At 32.6% G+C, this 22,511-nt stretch overlaps 4 protein-coding genes and 1 pseudogene across 4 annotated transcripts; 3 read left to right on the top strand and 2 right to left on the bottom strand.

Moving 5' to 3' along the window:
- Nucleotides 1-644: 644 nt before the first annotated feature.
- Nucleotides 645-1,367, top strand: LOC123227857 (annotated as a pseudogene).
- A 207-nt stretch (nt 1,368-1,574) lies between these two features.
- LOC123227260 (40S ribosomal protein S17-like) lies at nt 1,575-2,282 on the bottom strand. The gene has a single exon (XM_044651986.1). The coding sequence runs from the start codon at nt 2,179-2,181 to the stop codon at nt 1,762-1,764; it is 420 nt and encodes a 139-aa protein (XP_044507921.1). The 5' UTR covers nt 2,182-2,282; the 3' UTR covers nt 1,575-1,761.
- A 2,787-nt stretch (nt 2,283-5,069) lies between these two features.
- Nucleotides 5,070-6,182, bottom strand: LOC123228294 (secoisolariciresinol dehydrogenase-like). The gene is made up of 2 exons (XM_044653643.1): nt 6,089-6,182; nt 5,070-6,024 (listed from the first exon to the last, which is right to left on the bottom strand). Exons 1-2 carry the CDS (start codon nt 6,124-6,126, stop codon nt 5,319-5,321), a joined length of 744 nt encoding a protein of 247 aa, XP_044509578.1. The 5' UTR covers nt 6,127-6,182; the 3' UTR covers nt 5,070-5,318.
- A 2,652-nt stretch (nt 6,183-8,834) lies between these two features.
- LOC123227856 (IAA-amino acid hydrolase ILR1-like) lies at nt 8,835-21,399 on the top strand. Its single transcript, XM_044652975.1, has 6 exons — nt 8,835-9,110; nt 9,202-9,327; nt 9,413-9,727; nt 10,721-10,849; nt 10,942-11,293; nt 21,134-21,399. Exons 1-6 carry the CDS (start codon nt 8,835-8,837, stop codon nt 21,196-21,198), a joined length of 1,263 nt encoding a protein of 420 aa, XP_044508910.1. The 3' UTR covers nt 21,199-21,399.
- LOC123228105 lies at nt 12,313-15,505 on the top strand. The gene is made up of 3 exons (XM_044653330.1): nt 12,313-12,767; nt 12,857-13,022; nt 15,131-15,505. Exons 1-3 carry the CDS (start codon nt 12,630-12,632, stop codon nt 15,328-15,330), a joined length of 504 nt encoding a protein of 167 aa, XP_044509265.1. The 5' UTR covers nt 12,313-12,629; the 3' UTR covers nt 15,331-15,505.
- Nucleotides 21,400-22,511: the final 1,112 nt, after the last annotated feature.

Here is a 22,511-nt window from a genome sequence, read left to right as displayed (position 1 = left end):
TGAATCATAATAAATGTTATTATTATTAGACAATTATGTCTTTTTGATATAATAGAAAAATAATTATATTTCAAATGTAATTATTAGTATCATAAAAAGTGATTTCATGATAATAAATTACTATTAATGTTGATGAAATTATAGAAATCACAATAATTGTCAACTCTTACCCTTTTTATTTGTTCAAGAAGTGGAGGTCTTTTATTTGCATTTTGAGTCAACCTACATATTGGTGATGCTAATCATTGATTGTGAAGTTTATCGATATTTAAAGATTAATTATATCTTGAGTATCGTATTTATGAGTTTGACCAAAAATGAGGTTTACATATATAACAAAAATAAAATAAAGTGAAAATTCTGTTAAAACCTTATAATGTCCTTTATAATAATTGTTTTAAAGTTAACCTAGTAAAAAATTAAAAAAATTAAAATTTTTAGTTAAAAAACAATAAAACTATGTCTATTAATAATAAAAATTAATTTATTAATTAATAATAACATATTAATATATAATTTAATAATTTTAAATTAAAAATAAAATAATATCTATTCTTATTATAATTTATTATTATTAATATATAAATTAATGTTCAGGAACATAGTTTTATTCTAAAATATAAGTGGGTTAAGAATTAAAACCCATGGTTAAATTACCGAAGTTTCAACTTTACGGGACAACCAGGGAATCGCCCTTTATGCTAACATTGGCAAAGTGCCCAAATTTGACGCAGTACTTTATTTCTGGGCAAACTTCCAAATTATTCCCAGAAAAATTACTTTGTCAGGTTCTATTGCCAAGATGTAAGCTAGCGAATCATTCAATTATATGCAGGTTATTGCAGATGAAACTTCCATTGATGAGAGCAGAGTGAAAGTTAATTGCCAGAAATGGTGCCAAGGTTGTTATTGCAGATGTCCTAGATAATCTCGGTCACTCTGTATGCAAACCATATTGGCTGCAAAACTTCCATTTCTTAGGTCCATTGTGATGTTTCTAGTGAATCTGATGTGCAGAATGCCGTTGACACTGCCATCTCAAAGTAGAGTAGGCTTGCCATAGCGTTTAGCAATGCAGGAATGATAGGGGGAGAAAAGAATTTTAGGTGTTGATTATTAAAAACTTGAGAATGGTTTTTAATATAAATGTTTATGGTGCACTCTTGATGGGAAAATATACTTCAAGAGTGATGATTCCACTGACGAAAGACAGCATCATATACACAGAAAGCGTATATACTTTCCTCATGTATGCTTTTGTGGGATTAACCAATAACTTGTGTGATGAATTAGGGCAATACGGGATTAGAGTTAACTGCATTTCCCCATCTGGTGTCAATACTGCCGAATGCCTCGTGCACGAATAATGACACGTGATTAGATGTTAATTTAAAAAGCCAATGGACTATTTCTTATCTAACTTTTACCTGAATCTCACAAATATACATATGAAAACACTCATATAAAGGATAGTTCGTCTTTGTCCGACAAAATTAATTTGGTGGAACTTCGCCCAGGGGAGAAGACAATAGTGGGAATTAGGGCAAATACTATCAACTAAAAATAACAACAAATTGGATCAAGTCAGTTTAATTTCTAAAGCCAAAAATGAACACTACTCCTTCAACCCAATACCATAATTGTTCGGAAGATTAAAAAAAAAAACTAAAATCTTCATTTTTAATGAAAATTTTACCTCAGAATTCGATAAAAACAATAGCATCCAGAAAAAATTAAAAAAAAACAGAGTCTTCCACCCTTTTAATACCTCCTAGCTCCACCACCACGCCCAAACTCGAGTGCTGGTGTTGAAACCGGCTCGACCCGGACAAGGCCAGGAATCTCATTCATTCCAAGAGCTTCAAGCATGTCAAGAGTCTCCTTATCAACTTCAATTTGATCAGTTTTGATAGCGCTCTCGTCTGGGACGAAGTCCATGCGCCGTTCGCGTTCCTCCTCTTGAAGCTTCAAGGAGATGCCGCGAACCGGACCCTTCTGGATCCGTTTCATCAAGTGGGTGGAGAACCCAGCGATCTTGTTACGCAGTCGTTTCGAGGGGATGATGGCCACCTCTTCTAGGATCTTCTTGTTGGTGTGGAAGTCGAGGGTCATGCGAGAATAGTAACGCTCAATCACTTGGCGTGAAGATTTCTTCACTGTTTTCGTACGGACGCGGCCCATTGTGGTGGTGAATCAGAAATTGTGAGGGAGGCTCCGAGGAAGACTGCAAGCAGGGTTTTGGAGGAGAAAATAGAGTTGCGGTTTGCTGGGGATATATGTAGGGTTTCTGATTTGGTGAAATGTATTGGGCCTCAAAATCTAAGTCCATAGACAAATTTCAGTGAATATATATACTTATTTTGAATATATAATTAGATACATATTTATATATATTATTATGTGATTAAATATTATTTTATCTTTAATTTAAAATCATCTAATCATATAATGATATATATAAGTGTATATTCATTTATGTATATAAAATGGGTATACATAATGTTATTGTTATCTTATAATATCAACTTACACATACTCCTATATCTATATCAATTAACATCTATGATTTGAAACTAACATTGAGAGATAAAAAAAATTGACAAATTAAAATTGGGAAAATTTATATAAGTTTACTTGAGAAATTAAGACTACTCAGTAGTTGAGAGAGTAAAATAATAAAATTTCATGCCATATTTCACTCGAACTTTTAAGAGTGAGTTTTCCCACTCAAGGTTTGATCTAAAAACACTATTTCACTCTTTGAAATCCATACATCATATTTTTGAACTCAAAACCTAATTCTATTTAAAAGAAAAATAGCTCTGAAAGGATAAAATAGTATTTTCATTATCCCGAATTTGAAACATTAAAAAATGAACCTTTTTTAACAAATGTCACCTTAACTTTTAAAATATGACATTTTGGCCATTTTTATAGGTTTGGAAATCTATAATTCAATTGCAATGCTTTGAAAACCTTAGTTGCTATGAGCTCACACCACCACTACAATCTCACTGCCACTTCAAGCTCACCATTGTCTCAAACTTCATCACTATGTCCTTGATTGTATCCAATCTCTTGGTGTCAATCAAGATGTTATTAGCGTAGTGGACTTGGAGACTTCATCACAACAACATGGTGAACTTCAAGATTTCATCGACTTATCATTTCTTCTTAGGGTCAATGGTGGGTTTGGCAAAGAACTCATAGATCAACTCGTTGGAAAAAATTTTCTCAATCTTTTTAATGCTAACATTGATGGAGTTGAAGGTGTTGTTGGATTTGGCTACATCAATGAGGGAAATGGTATAGCTTTTGGCTATTGTGGCTAAAATTCTAATGTTGGAGAAGCTACGACATGGGATTTTAAGTATGAATTAGTTTTTTTTTTTTTTTTATTTAGGAGGTTTGCTTGTATGATTGAGAGTGTGGGATGACTTGTTGGGTCAGAGAGTGGTGATAGTAGTGGTTAACTAGACATCCAAGAAATAGATTATAAAAGTGAAAAGAAAATAAAATAAAAGAGTGTTGATGCAAATTTGATATGTAAAAAGATTTTTTAAAATTTTGCTAATTTTTTATATTGTAATTTTGAAAAGTGAAATAGTAAAAGATAAAATAATAATATAACTTTTTTGATACTATACAGAATTTTTTTTAACAAATAGAGTTAAAATTTAGGTGAAAAAGTATGATTTATTTATTTAATAGTTGAAAAAAAAGTTTATTTATAATGAACCGGCGTGGTACAATATCAATAACACCACTTATAAAAGTTTATAGAAAGATGATGTCCATAAATAAAGAAATGATTGCAAAAACAACAATGAAATTTGTAAATGTCTGAATTTTTTAGAATATAAATAATGAATTGGAAAAAATAAAAATGTGTTTGTCATAAGCCAAAGCACTTATTCCCATTCAAAATTTGTTTTTTCATCTTTTAATTTTAAAAAACCATTTTACGTTCTAGTGAACTGTTAAGTTTATTAATTTTAAAAGTAAAATCATTATTTTATTTATAATATTAAAAATAAACTAAATTTTTTTTCTCAAAACCTTAAAAACTAATAATTCTCTCGCATCCAAAATTTTAAAAAGTTACATTTGCCCCTTAATAGGATTTGTAATTTCTTCCCTTCTTCTCCAGCGATTGGAGCCACTGAGACATTCAATAACCTATCCTCTTCACTTGTAGTCAACAACCTTGAACGAAGGAAGACAAAAAGGTGGCAAATTGACCGATTGTTGAATACAAATCTTAAGGCCATCGACGCCGATTTGACTTGATTTAGAGGGAGTTGGGGGGATTTTTAGTTTTTTAAACTAAAGAAAAAAATAAAATAAAATTTCAGTTTTTTTAGATATTTTTATTAAATGACAGTTTTACTTTTAACCCTAATAAAAATTTTTAACAAAAGGGTGGATATTTAACTTTTTAAAACTTTGTAGAGAGTTTGAGAATAGACCAAATCTTAGGTCAGAAGTAGTCTTTTAACATTTAAATTAAAGATAAAATAATACTTAATCATAAGATAATACATATAAATGTATAATTATATTTATATATACGCATAGTAATGTTTATATATATATATCAAAATGTAATATTGATATTGAGATAAAATTATCAATTTTCAAAATCTAAGGGAAAATGATATAAAATTATATATTTTTTAATATTATTAATAAAATAATAATTTTACTTTTATCTTTAACAACAAATTTTAATGAAAATGGAAAGGCAAATAGGTATTTGAGAAACCTTACTGTCGGTGTTTGGGCATCACCTAACCTTAGGTGGAAATATGTCTTTTGGCCCTAATTATAATGCTTTTATCCGTCCTTAACTCGCTATTTAATAGGACGAATGTGACAATCCATATGGCACTGAGATTTTCAAATCCGGCTTATCTCTTTTAAATGACCTCTTTATGTCAACTGGACTCACTTTATATTTATATAGCTACCTCATTTAATTAATGAAGGGGAGCTATCTTTTTGCTTTTGTCTTTTTTCCCTTTATTTTATGCTGCAAATGCGAAGCAATATCTTCAAGTGTCCGGAAATGGTCAGAAACAAGCTTTATTTCTCAAGCATACTAAACACTGAAGTCTCAGTACATCAACAATGATTTTATTCAGTCGAATTAATTTCAGATAATACCACAAACAAGTACTAATATAGTTGAAAACCTAATTTAAGGATTATTCAAGGCAACAAACTTTTAAGCAACATGGTAAATGACCGATTGGTGGTGCTGTAACCTCCATCTATTATAAAATTTACTCCACTCACACACTTAGCTTCATTGCTACTCAAGCTTCATTGCTACTCAAAAACACTGCAGCTTCCGCTACATCATCCACTACTGGCACCGCCCCTTTCAGGTTTGCTGTTGAGTGAATAACTTCTTCTATAAATACTTTGTCTTTCCCAATTGCACTAGTTAACAATGGCGTTGCCATGGAACCCGGGGAAATACTATTAACCCTAATGCCATGTTGCCCTAATTCCACACACAAGTTCTTCATCAGCCCCACCACCGCGTGCTTTGACATCGTGTAGGCATGCGGCGCCTCGCCACTTATCACGGAAGCAAGACTGGCGGTGAAAAGAATGACGCCTTTTTTCGCTGGGATCATAACCCTAGCCGCTTGCTTGGCACCCAAGAAACATCCATAAACGTTAACCTCAAAAACCCTTTTCAAGTTTTCGTTATCCGAGCCTAAAATTGTTGGTTCAATGTTTCCTATGATGCCAGCATTGTTGAACATGATGTCCAGCTTCCCATACTTGAACATGGCAAATTCGACGACGTTTTTAACATCTTCCTCTCTGGTAACATCGCAATGCACATAATGAATTGTTCCGTCGGACTTGAAGTCCTTGCAAATGGCTTCGCCGAGATCGTCTTGAACATCGGCTGTAATCACTCTTGCACCATGTCGAGCAAATAGTCTGGCCGTGGTCTCACCAATGCCGCTTGCTCCTCCTGTTATTATCGCCACTTCGCCTTCTAATCTGTAAAATAATTGAATTAAACAAGCTCTTAAACACAATTTTTATTTCACTTAAAAGAACATACCTTTTGCTCATAGGTGTTAAGGAGGAAAAACTACACATTGTTGAAAGAAAAAATTTATACTAGAGAAGTTTTAGTTCTATTGGGTGGATTTAACTCAGTGTACCACAAAACATATATATATATATGTATATATATATGTATGTATGTATTCATTTCTGAAGTTGCTGTCTCAAGATCAAGAGTATTGCCGAAAATTTAATATTGGTCGGTGTGTTACTGGCCGGTTAGATTTCTCCAACTACTACCAAGATACAAGGACAGATCTACGCATTTAAATGATCAATCAGAAAAAGGGAAAAAAATCAATTTGAAAAATCACGAAAGGTTTGGTACAAATTGTTAATTAAGTTGTTTCAATTTCTTTTGCAGAACCCTTAATTTAGCTGGTTTAATAGGTTAAATTAAGAAAAATTGAGACTCATTAAATAAAATAATTTTAGTTTGTTTGAAAACCATTTTTAAAGTTAAATCACTTTGGATCAAATTAAATCATTCAAATTATCCAGTTAGATCGGATAAAAAACCAAGTTTGACTCCATCAATATAAATTTTTTTTTAAAAATAATTATTATCAATTGAACCCAATACGTCATCTATCTAATTTGAACATGTACAATATCAAAATACATTTATTTTAATACTAAAATATTTCAAATTATATATTTAATGACAAATAAAATAAAATTATTTAAAATATTATTTGTAAACAGTTAACTGATCCAATCATTGATCAACCAATTTTTATCAAGTTGATATTCACTAGTTAGATCAAATCACCATCGATATCAAGTTGATATCTAATATGATTTTGAAAACATTGGTTTGTTTTTATATTTTGTTAAGTTAGTGATTCACATGAACCCTTTAAACTTTGAGACATTCAAATCAAAGATTAACTAACATGAGAAAATTTTTAAGTGTAGACATCAGAATCAATGACAAACAGCAAGCTGCAAGTTTTCATTTTTATATTTTGTCACTATTAGTATTCATTAAAATTTTAATGAATTTATACTATAGATAATTTATTATATTGTAAAATCACTAACTCAAGAATGGAAAGTCCAGCAAGTAGTTGTTAGTTCTGAATTTTAGAACACATAATTGATGATTACGAAAATGTTGTAACAGGTTATGGCAGCATTTAAATGAATCCAAATTAATAGCCTTCGACCATATACCGAGTGTGTTCAAAAGTGGTTGTGACTTCCTAGTAATTCTCGCGTGCTTAGGCAATAACTTAAATACAGCCGACAATTTTCAACCTAATTTATCACTCTAATACCATATAATACAAAAAAAATTAGAATAAGATTCAATTCTTTGACACAAAATTTGTTGTTAGTTAATCCGATATAACTCAAAATTAAATCAGATAGTATTACAATTCATACGAAAATACCCTGACACAATATGAATTGACTCAAATATTATAAAGAAATGTTATTTTAATAGAATTTGTTAAGAACAAATTTTAAAAATTTTAAAAAATAATATCAACAACAGTTAAAATTTTTATATATTACATATAGTTTTTTATTTATATAATTATAATTACTCACATGATTATCTATTTTTATTTAAATAATATAATACATAATTTGAAACTACCATTGGGTGTTTTAAGTAACTTACTAATGTCTAAAGGTTTCTTCGTCTTTAATAGTAATCCAATGTGATATTCATTCTCTGATCCAAAGTAGTATGGTGCCAAAGTGATCCACACATAGCACACATGATCAAGAGATGGAGGGGAGCACTAGAGGTCTACTAGAACCCCTTGGGAATGATAAGAGATAGAAGGATATCAAAAGCCTATACAATTTACAATGCACTATGTTTATATACATTCTGATTATGATGATGTGTGTACTTCCAAATGTGTTTGGAGGCATTAAGCATGTTTTATATAAACTTGTTTGATTTTTAAACATGTCTAGGATTGATGATGACAATTTTGAGTTTCGTAAGAATATTAGATTTAAATATGAGTTTGTTAACTTAAAAGGTCAAATTGTAATATATACGTAAATGGACTAAAGTAGAATAATAAAAAGTTGACTTCATCTGATTTGAATAAAAGAAGTTTAAAAATTAGATAAATGTCAACTAACAAGTTACATGAACAATTATGTATTACATGTCAATGGGTATTTTTTATATTGGATTAATCTTACCTGATGATCCCATATATCTTGAATGTGGATAATCATAGATTTCATATAATATTACGATATGATACGATTTATATAAACCAGCATACATGCCCAATAAACGGTTGTTCATCATTGTCTATATAAATGAATTGAAATTCATTCTTTTAAGACTTTTTGTCATTTTTATATAAACACTCTGACGTTTTTCACTGTAAAAGACTCCTAGCAAACTCTAGAGCTTTTCCATTGCCTGTAGGGAGCAATACAAGCACTGTCACACCAGTTAAAGATAAAGAAGCCACCAATGAACGTGAATTAACACTGAATTAGTATGATTGAGCCATGTGTCATGCTTTAATTGTTGCATAAATCCAAAACATATCCTAATTTAATCGAATTGATAAGATTAAATCAATTCTGTTGCATAGAAATTGCCTTAATGAAGATATAATTTATCTTTCCCTCGATTTGGTGTAATTAAAGAGATCCATAAATTTCCAAAAGAGACAAAAGCACTCCAGATGTTGCATCTCTTTCTTTGCATCACCATATCGACAGTCTTTTCATGCCATGCAGCAATATGGGCGGCTATGGCGGCTCCAACTTCGCCTACTCGGGAGATGTTAAACTCCGCGAGGGAGTCGGAGTTCTTTGAGTGGTTAAAGAGGGTTAGGAGGAGAATACACGAGTATCCGGAGGTGGCTTTTGAAGAGTTCAACACGAGTGAACTCATAAGATTGGAACTTGACTCACTTGGGATTAAATACCGGTGGCCAGTGGCGACGACCGGGGTCGTGGCTTCGGTCGGGTCAGGGGTGCAGCCGTGGTTCGGTCTAAGGGCCGATATGGATGCTCTTCAAGTTCAGGTTGAATTTTTAAATTTTCTTTCTTTTATTTTTTATGTAGTTAAAACTAAAATGCAAATTTAATCAAATTTTTACTCTCTTTATTTTAAAGGAATTGGTTGAGTGGGAGCATAAGAGCAAGATCAAAGGTAAAATGCATGCTTGTGGCCACGATGTTCATGTCACAATGCTACTTGGAGCAGCTAAATTACTTCAAACAAGGAGACATAAAGTAAAGGTAATTAAAATTAAGTTCAGAATCAGAAATTATGTAAATCTAATCTCTTTCTATTTTGTTTGTTCTATGAATTTTCATTTCAAAGGGCACGGTTAAGCTTGTCTTCCAACCTGCAGAAGAGGGTTATGGTGGCGCATACCATATGCTAAAAGACGGTGGTCTTGATAAGATTCAGGCCATTCTTGGCTTGCATATTGCACCGGAAATGCCCACAGGAGAAATCGGTTCGAGGCCAGGTTCCATGCTTGCTTCTTCTGGGAGATTTGTGGCCATAATTAAAGGAAAAGGTGGGCATGCGGCATGGCCTCTTGATACTAGGGATCCCATTGTTGCTGCATCTTTTGCCATCCTTGGACTCCAACAACTAATTTCTCGAGAGACTGATCCTCTTACAGCCAGGGTAAATTTTGCAAGCTTCTTACTAAAAGTTACTTAGTTTAAATAAATACATGCATCTTTTTTTCATTTGAGTAATGTTAATCGCTTACTAACAATATAATGAAAATACAGATGAATTAAAAAATAATAATAATACCAATTTCAAGATTGAGAATATAGAAACATTCAATATGACAGGTTGAAAACTGGTAATGAAAATTTAGAACAATCAAAAAATTAAAAGTCAAGGCCTGCATAACACATAGTATTCTTAAACAGATTCACCCCATTTATTAAGATGTATAAAGATTTCAATGTTTGTTTTCTAGAATATAATGACGGAGAAATAGCAAGAGAAACACCAATTTTCGATTATGATGAACTGAATCAAATCTCTTAAAAAAATAAAACTTCAAAGTGCATTTAGTTTAGATAATATTTTATTATAAAGATAGATTACTTTAAAAATTTTGTGAATATAAATAATTATGTATAGTTTGATGTAATAAATATTATTTTATTTAAATATCAATTGAAGGTGAAGATGATAGTTAGAGTACTTTATGTATTATTTGTCACATTTTCATTGATAATAGAAAATCGTTAAAATTTTTTATTTTTTAATAAATCAAATAAAATAATATAATTAATATAACCACCATCTCATGAGGTAATTCCGAAAGAAATTGTGAATTCAAATGGGAGGAGGAACCCATTTATTCTACTAATAAGGGACATGACATTAAATTTCACCATTAACCTTAATCTTTCGTCTTTAAACTTCTTAACATTCTTTTATTAAATTTCATTTAATTTTTTCTAAGAAGTAATTCTGTAATTAGATATTTATCTTGTCATTTTTAAACAGTTGGATTCATCCCATTTATTGAAATGCTATCCTACAACATCCAATAAATATATATACAGTCTTGATAAAAATATATCTAGACACTTTGACAAAGGAATTTCCATTCACCATTACTCAAATAATTTATAAATATATAATGTTATATAGGTAATCACGGTAGGGTTCATTGAGGCGAGCCAAGCAGCAAATGTAATCCCAGAGACCGTGAGATTTGGCGGCACTTTTCGGTGCACCACCACAGAAGGTTCTTTTTACCTTAAACAAAGAATCAAAGAGGTAAAAAATCAGCAATCTCTTGTCATTCCGAAGACAATGTTCAATGTTGTAATTCTTTGTTTTTTTTTTTTTTTTTGGTGGTTAAATGGCAGGTCATTGAAACTCAAGCAGTAGTTCATAGGTGCAGTGCTTCAATAGATTTCATGGAGGAAAAAATGAGGCCATATCCATCACTTGTAAACGACGAAGAAATGTATGAACATGGAAAGAGGGTGGGGGAGTCTTTGCTTGGAGAAGCAAATGTGAATGTAATTCCAAGGTCAATGGGAGCAGAAGATTTCAGCTTCTATGCGGAGAAGATGGCAGCTGCACTTTTCATGATCGGAACAAAGAATGAAACGAATAAAATGCGTAACCATTTGCACTCACCCTACCTGTTTGTTGATGAAGATGTTCTTCCCATTGGAGCAGCTCTTCATGCTGCTGTAGCCATCTCTTACTTGGATAAATATGCTTTTAAAACGCAATAGAAACACGGTGGATTCACTTGTACTCATGAAAATTATAGAGAAAAGGCACATAAGATGCATTTCGAATTTTACTGTGAGTTTCATGAAAAACTATCATATAAAATGTGATTCTATTGGATTTTTTTTATAAGACCCAAGAGTTAACAAAATTAGTAAAATATTAGAATTTTTAATGTAAATATTTAGATATGAACCTCTGTCATACTATGAAATCTTAACTTATCTAATGTAGTGATTGTAAGTTCAATCATTATAATTGAGATTTATCTGTCTAATAAATACGAACAGTCCAAATTATTAAAAAAAAAAACCATAGGGATTTGATCATTTGCAAGTTAGAAAGTTTTTTCCACATAAATTATCCACACTCTTCATTATTATCTCACCAGCAAGATCAGATGAGCTGGATCTTGAGAGCCTGTTTCACATGAAAAGGATTGTGTAAAATTTCTGATCTGCTTATCAAGGCAATCAAAGAATGAAAACAGCATCAACTCCGACTTGTGAGATAGAAAAGGAGCAATGCTCTATGTATATATTAATTAATAAATAGATAATACGTCATTATGTAATTGGGTATTATTTTTTTAATTTAAAATTATTTAATTATATAATTAGTAAATTTTTTGATGAAGTGGACATAATAAGCTGCAATAATATTGTATTTATATATTAAGATTTTTGCCCATAACAAAAGCTTATTAGGATTCTAATTCTTAAGAAAAGTCCCGAGGGCACTACACCTTAGCCACCCGCTTGTTTAGCAAGACCTAGTGTGCGTTAAGTAAAAACGAAGTTGTCACCAATTCTAACAAAAAGAGATCATCATTTACAATGGAAATTCCATCCCTAAATACTTGAGATTACATAATTTTGGAACATAATAAGGAGCAGTTGTCAAGAATGGAGTTTTTTTTTTTTAATTTTTGGAAAGTTAAATTTTCTAGTTGTTAATTTAAATGGCAATAAGTGTCACTTTCTGAAATCTGTGGGTCTCTAAGAATTTTGTCTGCACCTAAGAGGTGTCAAGGAAAAAACCCTGGAGCTCATTTCTAAGTACAAACGCTTTCGTTGTTCGCATGGCAATTGTGTTTTCTCACATGGAATTCGTTAACACTAGCCAGGACGCAGGAAAACAGGGGGCATCCAAAACTCATGTGAAAATCAATCATATTTCACTCTCGAAGTCACACTAATCTATACTGAATTTAGTTTTTCTAAAGGGGTTTTGATAGTTTTTAGATTAAGGTGTATTTGTGAATGCTTTCCAAGTGTTTGTCAATTTGTCCTATTGAATAATTGCTGAGAGAATGAAGGTGAAAGTAGTGTGTAGAAAAGTTTACGATTACATTCGCTATGACTTGAAAGAAATTGCGTTTCCTTCTTCACTTCCGGACCCTCCCCACATCAAAAAACGCCGCAAATTGACTTGGAACGAGCGTTTTCTAGTAACCCTTTCATTTTACTGTTTCCTTTCCAATCTTAGTTCAGAGTGTATGTTACAATAAGTTTAACCCAACTGAAATATTTTTTTTAGGTGTTGAAGGAGGCCTCAAGGCTTTATGCTGCAAGCTGGGTACGCGATATCGGTCCTGATCTTCGCCCAAATGATTATAAGAAGCACGACGAGGATGAAAATGATAAAGCTAATGGTTCTAAGAGTGCAACTAAAGAGAAAGAACCATCTGTTCTAGAAGATCTTGGTGAGAATTTATTGCCTCATATATGCTATGTTCAAGTGTTTAACCATTGTTTTGTGATAGATTACAGTGCTTTTGGGTGCAGTTCTAACACATTTTTAGAGTGCTTGTTTAATGGTTATAGAGATTTCGATTTTCTGTTAATTTATATGTGCTTTTTGGAGAGAAACATTTGATATATGATTTCTTGAAAAGCACTTTATATACGAAATAGCACTAGAGGCATTAAATGGAAAACCACCTTTGTGGGTGAGGAATTTGACCGGTATACTAATGGAGATTACAACTAAATTATTGTTTTCTAATTATTTATGGTGAATTTGTTTTGTTAAATAGTTAAGAGATTTACATATAATTTGAAGTGTTGAAGTGCTTTTTGAAGAATCAGTAATGGGTGCTTTTTTAAAATTCTTTTATAAATAATTATTATAATTATTTAATGACTTCCAAACACACCATTCCTTTATTTTCTTAGTGATTGAAGAAGGTAGATTATATTAAGTGGCTAACTGTAGCTGATGTTCATGTTAACCTAGTCCGTATAAGGTTGTATGCATTAACTTTCCAACAAGTGCACTTCAGATATTCTTGACTCTGAAGAATATAATAAATCGACTATAAATGTGAGAATTTTTGCTTGTTTCAGAGACAGAAATAACCATGAAATTTTCTTAGAAAAAGAATAAAGTACAGAAATTGAAAGGATAACTCGAGTTCACTCATTTTCAATGAGAAAGGCCTATTGTGTGGTGTTGTTCCCTTCAAAGTTTCTTTCCTGTCTTCAGTATGGTTGTTTAATTTGTCATGTAGAAGCTAGATAGACATCATCATTATTAGTTATTCTTGCTAGTAATTTTTAATTTGAAGTTAAGGATATTGATAGTTGTTTGGTCGTTCAAATTATTTTTGAAAATGGATAATTCATCTATCTATTAAGGTTTGTGGCTCAAGTATGGTTTTTGGCTTTCATACTTTTATGTGTTTTCTTGGTTTTTGAGATTGATAGTTTGTAATTAGACTCTCTTTCTTAAGATAGGAGTCATGCGATGAGAAATTTCTAGCTTTTTTTTTTGCTGGATTCAATGTTACTTGGGTTATCTTTGGAAAATGGTCTTCATGTCTTCTGGTTTTTCTTGTTTTGCCTCCTTATGGTGGTTATCTTGATATAGATCACATCCTTACAGTATTTCTTTTGCTTTTATTCAAAATCTTTTGTAAATATTGTTAATTGTTGCAGAAAGCATTATTTTAGAGCATTTTATGCTCCATCATAAGTTTTGGGAAATATAATAATATATATGGCCTGAAAATGCCTCTGCAATGTTAATGAAGTACAATCTGCCCCACAATCTCCTTCCAAAATGCTCCTACTTGAAAGGTCTGACTTTTTTTCAAGTGCACTAAAGAATATTATAAATTGGATGGTAAATTGAACTTAGAACATCAAACACTTCATCATGGAGGCTGACTTTTTAACTTTATAGAACAATGACAAACGAAATAATTAAATCTATATGGTGAGAAAAGGCAGTGGTGAGGTCCAATCAGTTAATCTCAATGATGAGGTCCAATCAGTTAACTCAATGATGAGGTTCAATCAGTTAATTTCAATGATGAGGTTCTATCAATTAATTTCAATGATGAAAAGTAGTGGGCTTAAAGTGAAAGGGTTTGTTGATTTAGGTAAAGAAATTAATGCAAAAAGTAGGCACCGGAAAGAAGGCATGGGTTTAGAGCTCTCTGTTTGCTAGGTGATTTTAATGCAACTTTGATCTTTCCTGTCAACCCTATTTCAAATTGCCAGTTTATGTAAATTTATTTTTGGAAACAACATTGAGCCATCATAAAGGTGACAAGTTGACACAGTAATGAAATACATGCTAGGATTTTTAAACTACTGTTTAAACCATGCTTATTTGAAGATTTCACTTCCAGTCATCATAATTGCTGAACTGTTTAACGGAAGTCCTTATCCCTGTTAAAGAATGACTATGGCTGGATGAACTGTTTTTCTCTTTGCAATCTTCTACATATCCTTCTTTAAATTCGTAGTTTACACATTTTAAATTCTGACATTGGTTGGATACTATTTTCTGGTATAAAATTATTAGCGGTGGCTGCTAGAGGAGGAGCAGAGACATTAAGGCCAGCTTTGCAGCGAGTCTACATGACAAGAGCTTCGGCATATAAAGATGCTCTCAAAAGTTTCATAGCAGGGTATCAAGAAGGGATCCAGCAAGTCATGGAGAAGAAGGAAGATGCCAAAACTCAACAAGAAAGTGATATCCCCAAAAAATCTACTAGTCCCTAGTCTACACTAGGCAGTATATGCAAGTATATCACACTAGCAATGAACCATAGAGAAGAAATTAAGAGCTTTCTTGCTGCTGAGTCAGCTAGAATTTACTGGTGTAACCCATCCAATTTGAGGGTTCTACTTTCTGTAACAAATCTATGAAGTATATAAATATATTTAAATTTGTATATATAATTCCCTCTAGAACCTATTTTTCCATTCCTTATACTGCATCCTTTTCTGTTATACATTTATGTTTTGCACTAGCAATTTTTAGTTTATTGGCAGTGATCATATCTGTTCTGTATTTTCTTTTTTTTAAACAGAGACCAAAATTACTTTATGGGACTCTGTTGCCCAATAGTTGTATCTAGAACAATCCTGACAATCCCAGAGCACTGCCAACTGTAGTTCAATGTTGCAGGGTGCATGCAATATGATTTACGGTTTTATGTTGAGGGAAATGAAATGAAATTTTCAAAATACATGAGATTGCTGATGATGGCATGGATTTCTTATCTTCAACTCTTTTTAGATGTTGATGTTAGCTTTACTTTTTTGGAATCTAAATATCATTTAATCTCTCTTTCTCTCTGCTATCTCTAATGGTTGTAGCTTATTTTCTACTGAACAGACCTAAGACTCATGGAGATAGCAGGGCAGCCAGGAAGCAAAGTCTCAACTTAACTGGTGAAAGAAAATGCGGTGACTCTCTAAATGTTCTTTATTTAAAGATGCAATTATATCAGCATAACCTGGAAAATATAGTTTATGCTTTTTTACTGTGTGCTTCTTAACGTCCTTTTCTTCTTTCTTTCTTTTTTATGGAAATAGAGTCAGATATTTTGGCTCCACTGGGATAATTGTGCAACATTTAATGGGCAGAATTTTCTCACTGATTCTCTCAATTTAATGTACTTTTGTTCTCTTCACAGCATTTTTCGGAATCTGGTAGTTCTGGACTTTTCTGTTAAACTACCTAATTATGGTCAATCATACATGTGGCGGAGATGATTTTTAAGTTTTGTAGAAAGACACGTGGCTGAAAATATCTATCATCAGATGCAAAGGGGAAGCTAATACACATGGAGGGAGGAGGATCCTGCATAGTTTGAACAACTGTTTGGACCTGAAGGCCTCAGAATTACAATTGATTCTTACTATTGACTGCTAATTTCCTTGCACTAATTGCAGTTCATCTTTTTAACAAAGTAGCTCTGACCATTTCAAGGAAGAGCTCTATCACTGGAAAACTGTTTTGTTGGCTTCTTGTCAGGTTATGCCGTTGCATCGGTATGGTTTCCGAATTCCAGCGCCTGCCTCATGACTGGGACATTCTTGGAGTCTTTCTAGCACAAGGGCCTTGCTTTTGGGTAATCTTAGGAACATTATAGTAAGGTTCATTTGCATGACCAATAGCAATTTTGGTGCATATTACCTGGGAGTGGTTTGTACAAGGATTCAAGATTAGGTTGTCTTGCAGATAATACATATCTTTTCAATTCAGTGGGAATTTTATTGGTTATTTGGTGTTACTCCAACAGATTGTATCCGTTTTGGAATTCGGAACAGCTTTGATTTCCCAAGTTATCAAGCAAGTTTTTACAATAATAAGGTTCTATTAACATCATTTTTCACTTTCTGTCACTATCTCAATGGTTTCAAGCCTTTTCTCATTTAGTTGGGTTTTTAACAGTTATTTGGAGATTACCCCATGTTGATATATCTCTCCTCAATTTGTTACTTTGAGTCCCTTTTGTTATCTAGCTATATTTTAAGGTAAGGATCAAGCAACATAGTTTTTGCATTTTGTGGTTATTTTAATGTTGTCAAGGCACATATCAATATCATTTATTTCTTTTTGGTTCCTGAGGTGATTAGATTCCGGGGAAGGAGTTCCTTTTGCCTTGGCCGGTGCAGGAGGTGAAGGTAAGGTTGAACCATAAGCCCCAGTTGCAAAAGGGCTGATGGACTGGTAAGACAAAAAGGCAAGTGGAACAAGGAAGTACTCACATGGTTTTTCTATATCTGTACTGTACTGAGTCATGCATGGTTGAATTATTCTCACAGGACAAATAAAATACACGGGAGGAGCCACCCCTCATTGCTTTGATTGGGCACTATCTTAAAGGCCAATGATAATAACACATATCCAGGGACCTCCCACTAGCAGAGTCACTAAACATTAGAGCTATCAGCAGCAGAGGTCAATGGATTAGTCTCTTGTCTGAATCTTGATGGGCCACTATAATCAATCGGCACTGTGTTTGATTCTTTTGCAAGGGTAATGTATAAAATCTGCGCAAGTTGTCACTTTATTCTTCTGCTTATATTGTTGCCTTTTAATTCACTTGAGGGGTATGTATAACATGTCCACACAAGCTAAAGCCTGTGGCCACTATCATTCCTAGGATGACAACTAGTACAACTTTTGTTTTAATTCATAAATTGCATAACTTTTGTTAGTTGGTGCACTGCATCATTGCTTAATATTAGTCGTTGATGGGTCACATCTAGCATTGGCCACTAATAGAAATTGTCATTCAGTAGTGTATGATGTTGATTTGAATTTTAACAAAATGCAATTTCTAGAAAATACTGTGTGAAGAACATCTAGTGTTCGAAGCCTCAGACGGTTGCAATTGTATCTTGGATTCTGTTATTTTCTATTTGTATCAACTACTGGTCAGTGTATTTCAATGCTCTAAATGGAAAAAGAATTTTGAATAGTTCACCTTGGTAGGTTCAGCACTTGAGCTAGATTTCAAACCACAGAAGTTTGAATGAGCCAATGGCTAGGATTTCGGATTTTAGTTCTGGTCTGAGACTTTGAGGCCCTCTCAATATATCTGATTGTGGGATGTTTGTTGGGACCCAACTGATCTCTTGGATGATTTTCTTGCACTGCTTAGAAGTCCAGCTCTGTTGCCCTCACTAATCAATACTATACGCAGTGTTGAGATGGTTTTTTCAAGTCTGTAATACTGTAATTTAGGTATGACAAAACTCATTGTTTGCCTTGTTTAAGTCACCAAAAATTGAACTTGCTATTCTTGCCCGTTGGTATGCTTTGGATTACATTAATTCTATACATTCTTGTTTTCGTGTATTTAGGGTTATACATATAATACCCAAAACCTAACTTTAGACTTGAATCAATGCATGATTATATATGTTGTATTACATTACAAGTCTGCCAACTTTACCCATTTTTTCCCGTAAATATTAAAAATTTGTTTATAAGTTTATAATCCTTGATATTCCTAGGGATTCATTTTGATCTTCTCATGACCCAGTTGTTGGCTGCAAATTTTCATCTAGATTTTGGGGGGGGGGTGGGGGTGGGCGTTGTGTGGGGGTGTGGCGCGGGTTGTGTGGGGGTTTCATCAGATTTTATTATGCTTTCAACAGAGTGAATTGCTTAAAAATGGTGTATTGATTTACTCGTATTATATTTTGTAATAGAGCATTAGATATTTGGCTACGGGGGTTTTTAATTTTAGTAAAACTATACATATTTATTTTTAATATATCAATTAATATACACTTATATGTGATATTATATAATTGAATGTTATTTTATCGTTAATTTAAAATTATTTAATTATATAATAATACAATTGAATAAACATTTATTTATGTACTTAAAATAAGTATTTATAGTTTTGTTCAACCAGTTTTTATAGTAATTTTGAGTTGTTTTATATTTAATTAAATTAATAAAAAGCCTTTATGAAGGAAAATAAAAAGTTAGCAATGATTGAAAAAAAAAAGAAAAGTTTTTGTGGGAATAAAGATCAGTCATTTTCTACCAAAGTCTATGGATTTGATGAATCCAAATTTAATCACTAACACTTAGCTGTTATCAAGTCGGCAAAGGAAAACAAATTTGACCCACTTTTCTCCCAAGTAACAACAACAACAACAACAATTACTTGCAATATATCATAAAAATGATAAACAGTAGAATTGAAGAAGAAAAAAAAAGTTTGCTTTCTCCTTTTCTAGAAGCTTTCTTCTTCATCTTCCTCTCTCTATTGAAAATTACAAAGAAAGAAAGAAAAATCCAAAGGAATGGGCTTGTACAAAGGGGCTGTCCATCACCTATCCATTCAGTCTCCACCCACCGCCACCGCCATGACCACCTAAATGAAATTTCTCCATGAAAAATCTTCAGACAGAATCTCAACAGTCCCAAATAGATTCCTTTCTTTCTCTTCTCATCATCTTCTGGCCCCACCCCTCTTCATAAATCATAATCATTTTTTTAATTTTTAATTTTCTAAAATCTTTTTTCTGGGTTTTCTTTTTTCCTTTTTCCTCTCTTTTTCATCTTAAAATATTTGTAAAAATTTCTCCACCTTCCAAGTGGGTTTTCAATTTAAGTCCAATCTAGAACGTCACATCGTCCAGATCTTATCCTTGGTGATTTCTCATCATCCGGTTAACATCTTGGGCGAAAGTGATATCCTGTGACAAACACACACGCAATAATAATATTATTATTATTTCATTACCTTAATTTTCATCTCTAATTATCACCAGAATCAACCACCTGATCTTGTTTAAATTAAAAACCACACAATTTGGCCACGTGTTAATCTCCTTCTTGCCCTCACTAATTTTCTATCAATTGTATTATTGGCTCATTATGAGAAACAACGATGTCACTCACAGCTTAGACTTAGCCGTAAAAACAATTTTAAATAATAGTGATCTGCCTACCATGTGATGGTGGCCGTCTGAAGAATAAGTCTGAGACTCATTAAACTGCTGCTGTTGGAAACCATGGCTCCACAGTGACGAACCATCAGCCCTCGATGGCTCCAACTCATCCAACTGACACTCCATATTCACCCCAAATAGCCTCAATGTCTTTGAATTCCCACCTGAGCTCTGCACCACACTGCCTGGAAATACCACAATGCCTCCATGTAAATCTCTGAACAACCTGCTGAAAATTTTATTTACCCAGAACGCTTTTTTTTTTTTTTCTTTCTTCTGTTTTATGAATATATAAGACTAAAATGAGAATTAGGGATTGGCAAAACTTGTGAAGTAATAGAATTTTCAAGAAAAAAGACTCTGGTTTACTCGATATAATAGTTATCAGTTGAGTTATTTATCTAGGGTATGCGCGTTCCCAGTTAAAAAAAAAAAAATACTAAAATGGAAATGAAGAATAATAATAAGAAGAAGAAATATTAAACCTGCATGAAGACAGTCAGGTTGGTGTGGAGCAGGAGGATAGGGATGTGGTGAGCCTGAATACAAACCTCCGCTCCACCAACCTCCTCCGGAGCTTCCACCACCACAACCGCTATCACTATGAGCATCCGGGGCTACCGTAGCGCCGCGTCGTCTCCACCCTATAAACAACCTTTGGCCATCGGTTCTATGGCGAAAGAAAAGAATTATATCGCCCGCATCCAATCTCTTCTCCTTCACGAATCGGCTCCAGCCTTTGGTCAACACATAGCTCTGGCTACTGTTCCAATACGAGTATCGAAATCTCCAGCACTTTCCGGACTCGTCCTCGAAGCTCAGTAATAACCCTTTGTCCGCCGAGTCAGCGCCGCCGCCGAGTGGAAAGTATTTCTCCGCATGTTGTTTGGGAATCACCAGACGGTTGAGCTTTCCCACGTCACTGGGAGTTAAGAGCTTCTCAAACATGGGTTCTTTCTCACCCTCAGCTTCCTGTAATTGTCTGGTGTCAGCAGGGACATCTGCCTCATCCTGCCCCCCCTGTTCTTCTCGGCAGTAGTCCTCCTGGTTAAGATTAAAGTTGAAACTTTGATGATGAATATTTGGAGGAAACATAGTGGGGTGGTGGTGGAAGAATTGTTGGTGAGAAGGCCAAGAATTGAATGGTTGTTGGTTTGAAGAAGAGTTGTGATGCTGAGATGGCTCCATGTTTAAGGATCGTTGTTGTTGAAGACTTCTTGTAAATCAGTGGAGAAATGGTTAATAAATTTAGAGAAGCAACGAGTGATTATTATTCTGGTTTTGATGAAGAAAAGATGAAACAAAAAGAAGAGAGATGACAAATGACAGTGAGAATGAGAATAACGAGCACAATAGTACTTTTATGGCGCGTTTAGTTTCGGTAATATTTTTTTACCAAAATTAGGATATTACTGTTAATATGGATTACTATATTTGATAAAAATAAATATATTTAAATAACTATTCTGTTTGGTTAAACGTAATAACAGAATACTAATACATTATTTCATTTAAATTCTCTTAAGTATAATTATTCTAAAATATTTTTATATTATTTGTTATATTAATTGAAAATAAGAGTATTTTTTTCTAAAAATTAATAAATAAGAATATAGTTATAATAAAATCAAAATTACTTTAATAGTATTTTAATACTTAAAGTAACGATGATAATTATATTACTCTTTATATTATATATTACATCACCATTGATATATTATCGAAATTTTTTATTATTTATAAACTAAATAAAGTAATATAATTAATAAAAAATATATTACTAGAATAATTTTTATTACCTCTCCACCAAATAGCCCTCTAAGGTTTTGCATGATGAAAATTTTAATAATTATTTTCAATGTCATTTTATGAATATATAAATATATAAATATCTAATCACGTAATAATATATTATTTAAATATTTAATTATATACTCAAAACTGGAAATATATACCCTATTAATTTTTTAGTTGGTAAATGAGAAGAAACACCCCATGTTACTATTGTTGACAAAGGTTTCCAACCTGACACTTCCATCCAACGGCTGTCGTTTATTCACCATTTGGGTAAATCATTAACTAGATTCCATGTTTTGGGCGAATGCCTCTCTTGGTATTTCTTTTAAAATTCAAACACACCCTCTTCTGTCATTCCTTTTCTCCCTCTTAGGCCATATCTCTTATGTTTATTAGATAGTTTTTAAGAATTATTGCTTTAAGTTACTGTATTTGTTTATTTGTTTTGCTTCGGTTTACTTTCTAAATGTTTTGTCTTTTGGCATGACAAGTTTAGGTTGTGTTCGAGTGTTTTTTGTGCGCACGAGAATTTCTTTCTTTCTTTCTTTTAATACATTTTTACATAGAAAAAAAAAAACACCCACTTCTAATTAAAAGATAAAATTTCATAACTTATACAATAATGGAAGAATTTAGTATGCATAAATCATCCAGATTTTGAAGCATCAATTATA

This window comes from Mangifera indica, chromosome 10 (assembly GCF_011075055.1).
Source record: "Mangifera indica cultivar Alphonso chromosome 10, CATAS_Mindica_2.1, whole genome shotgun sequence".
Taxonomy (NCBI): domain Eukaryota; kingdom Viridiplantae; phylum Streptophyta; class Magnoliopsida; order Sapindales; family Anacardiaceae; genus Mangifera; species Mangifera indica.
The sequence above is the reverse complement of the archived record's forward strand: the minus strand, read 5'-3'. Positions and strand labels throughout refer to the sequence as shown.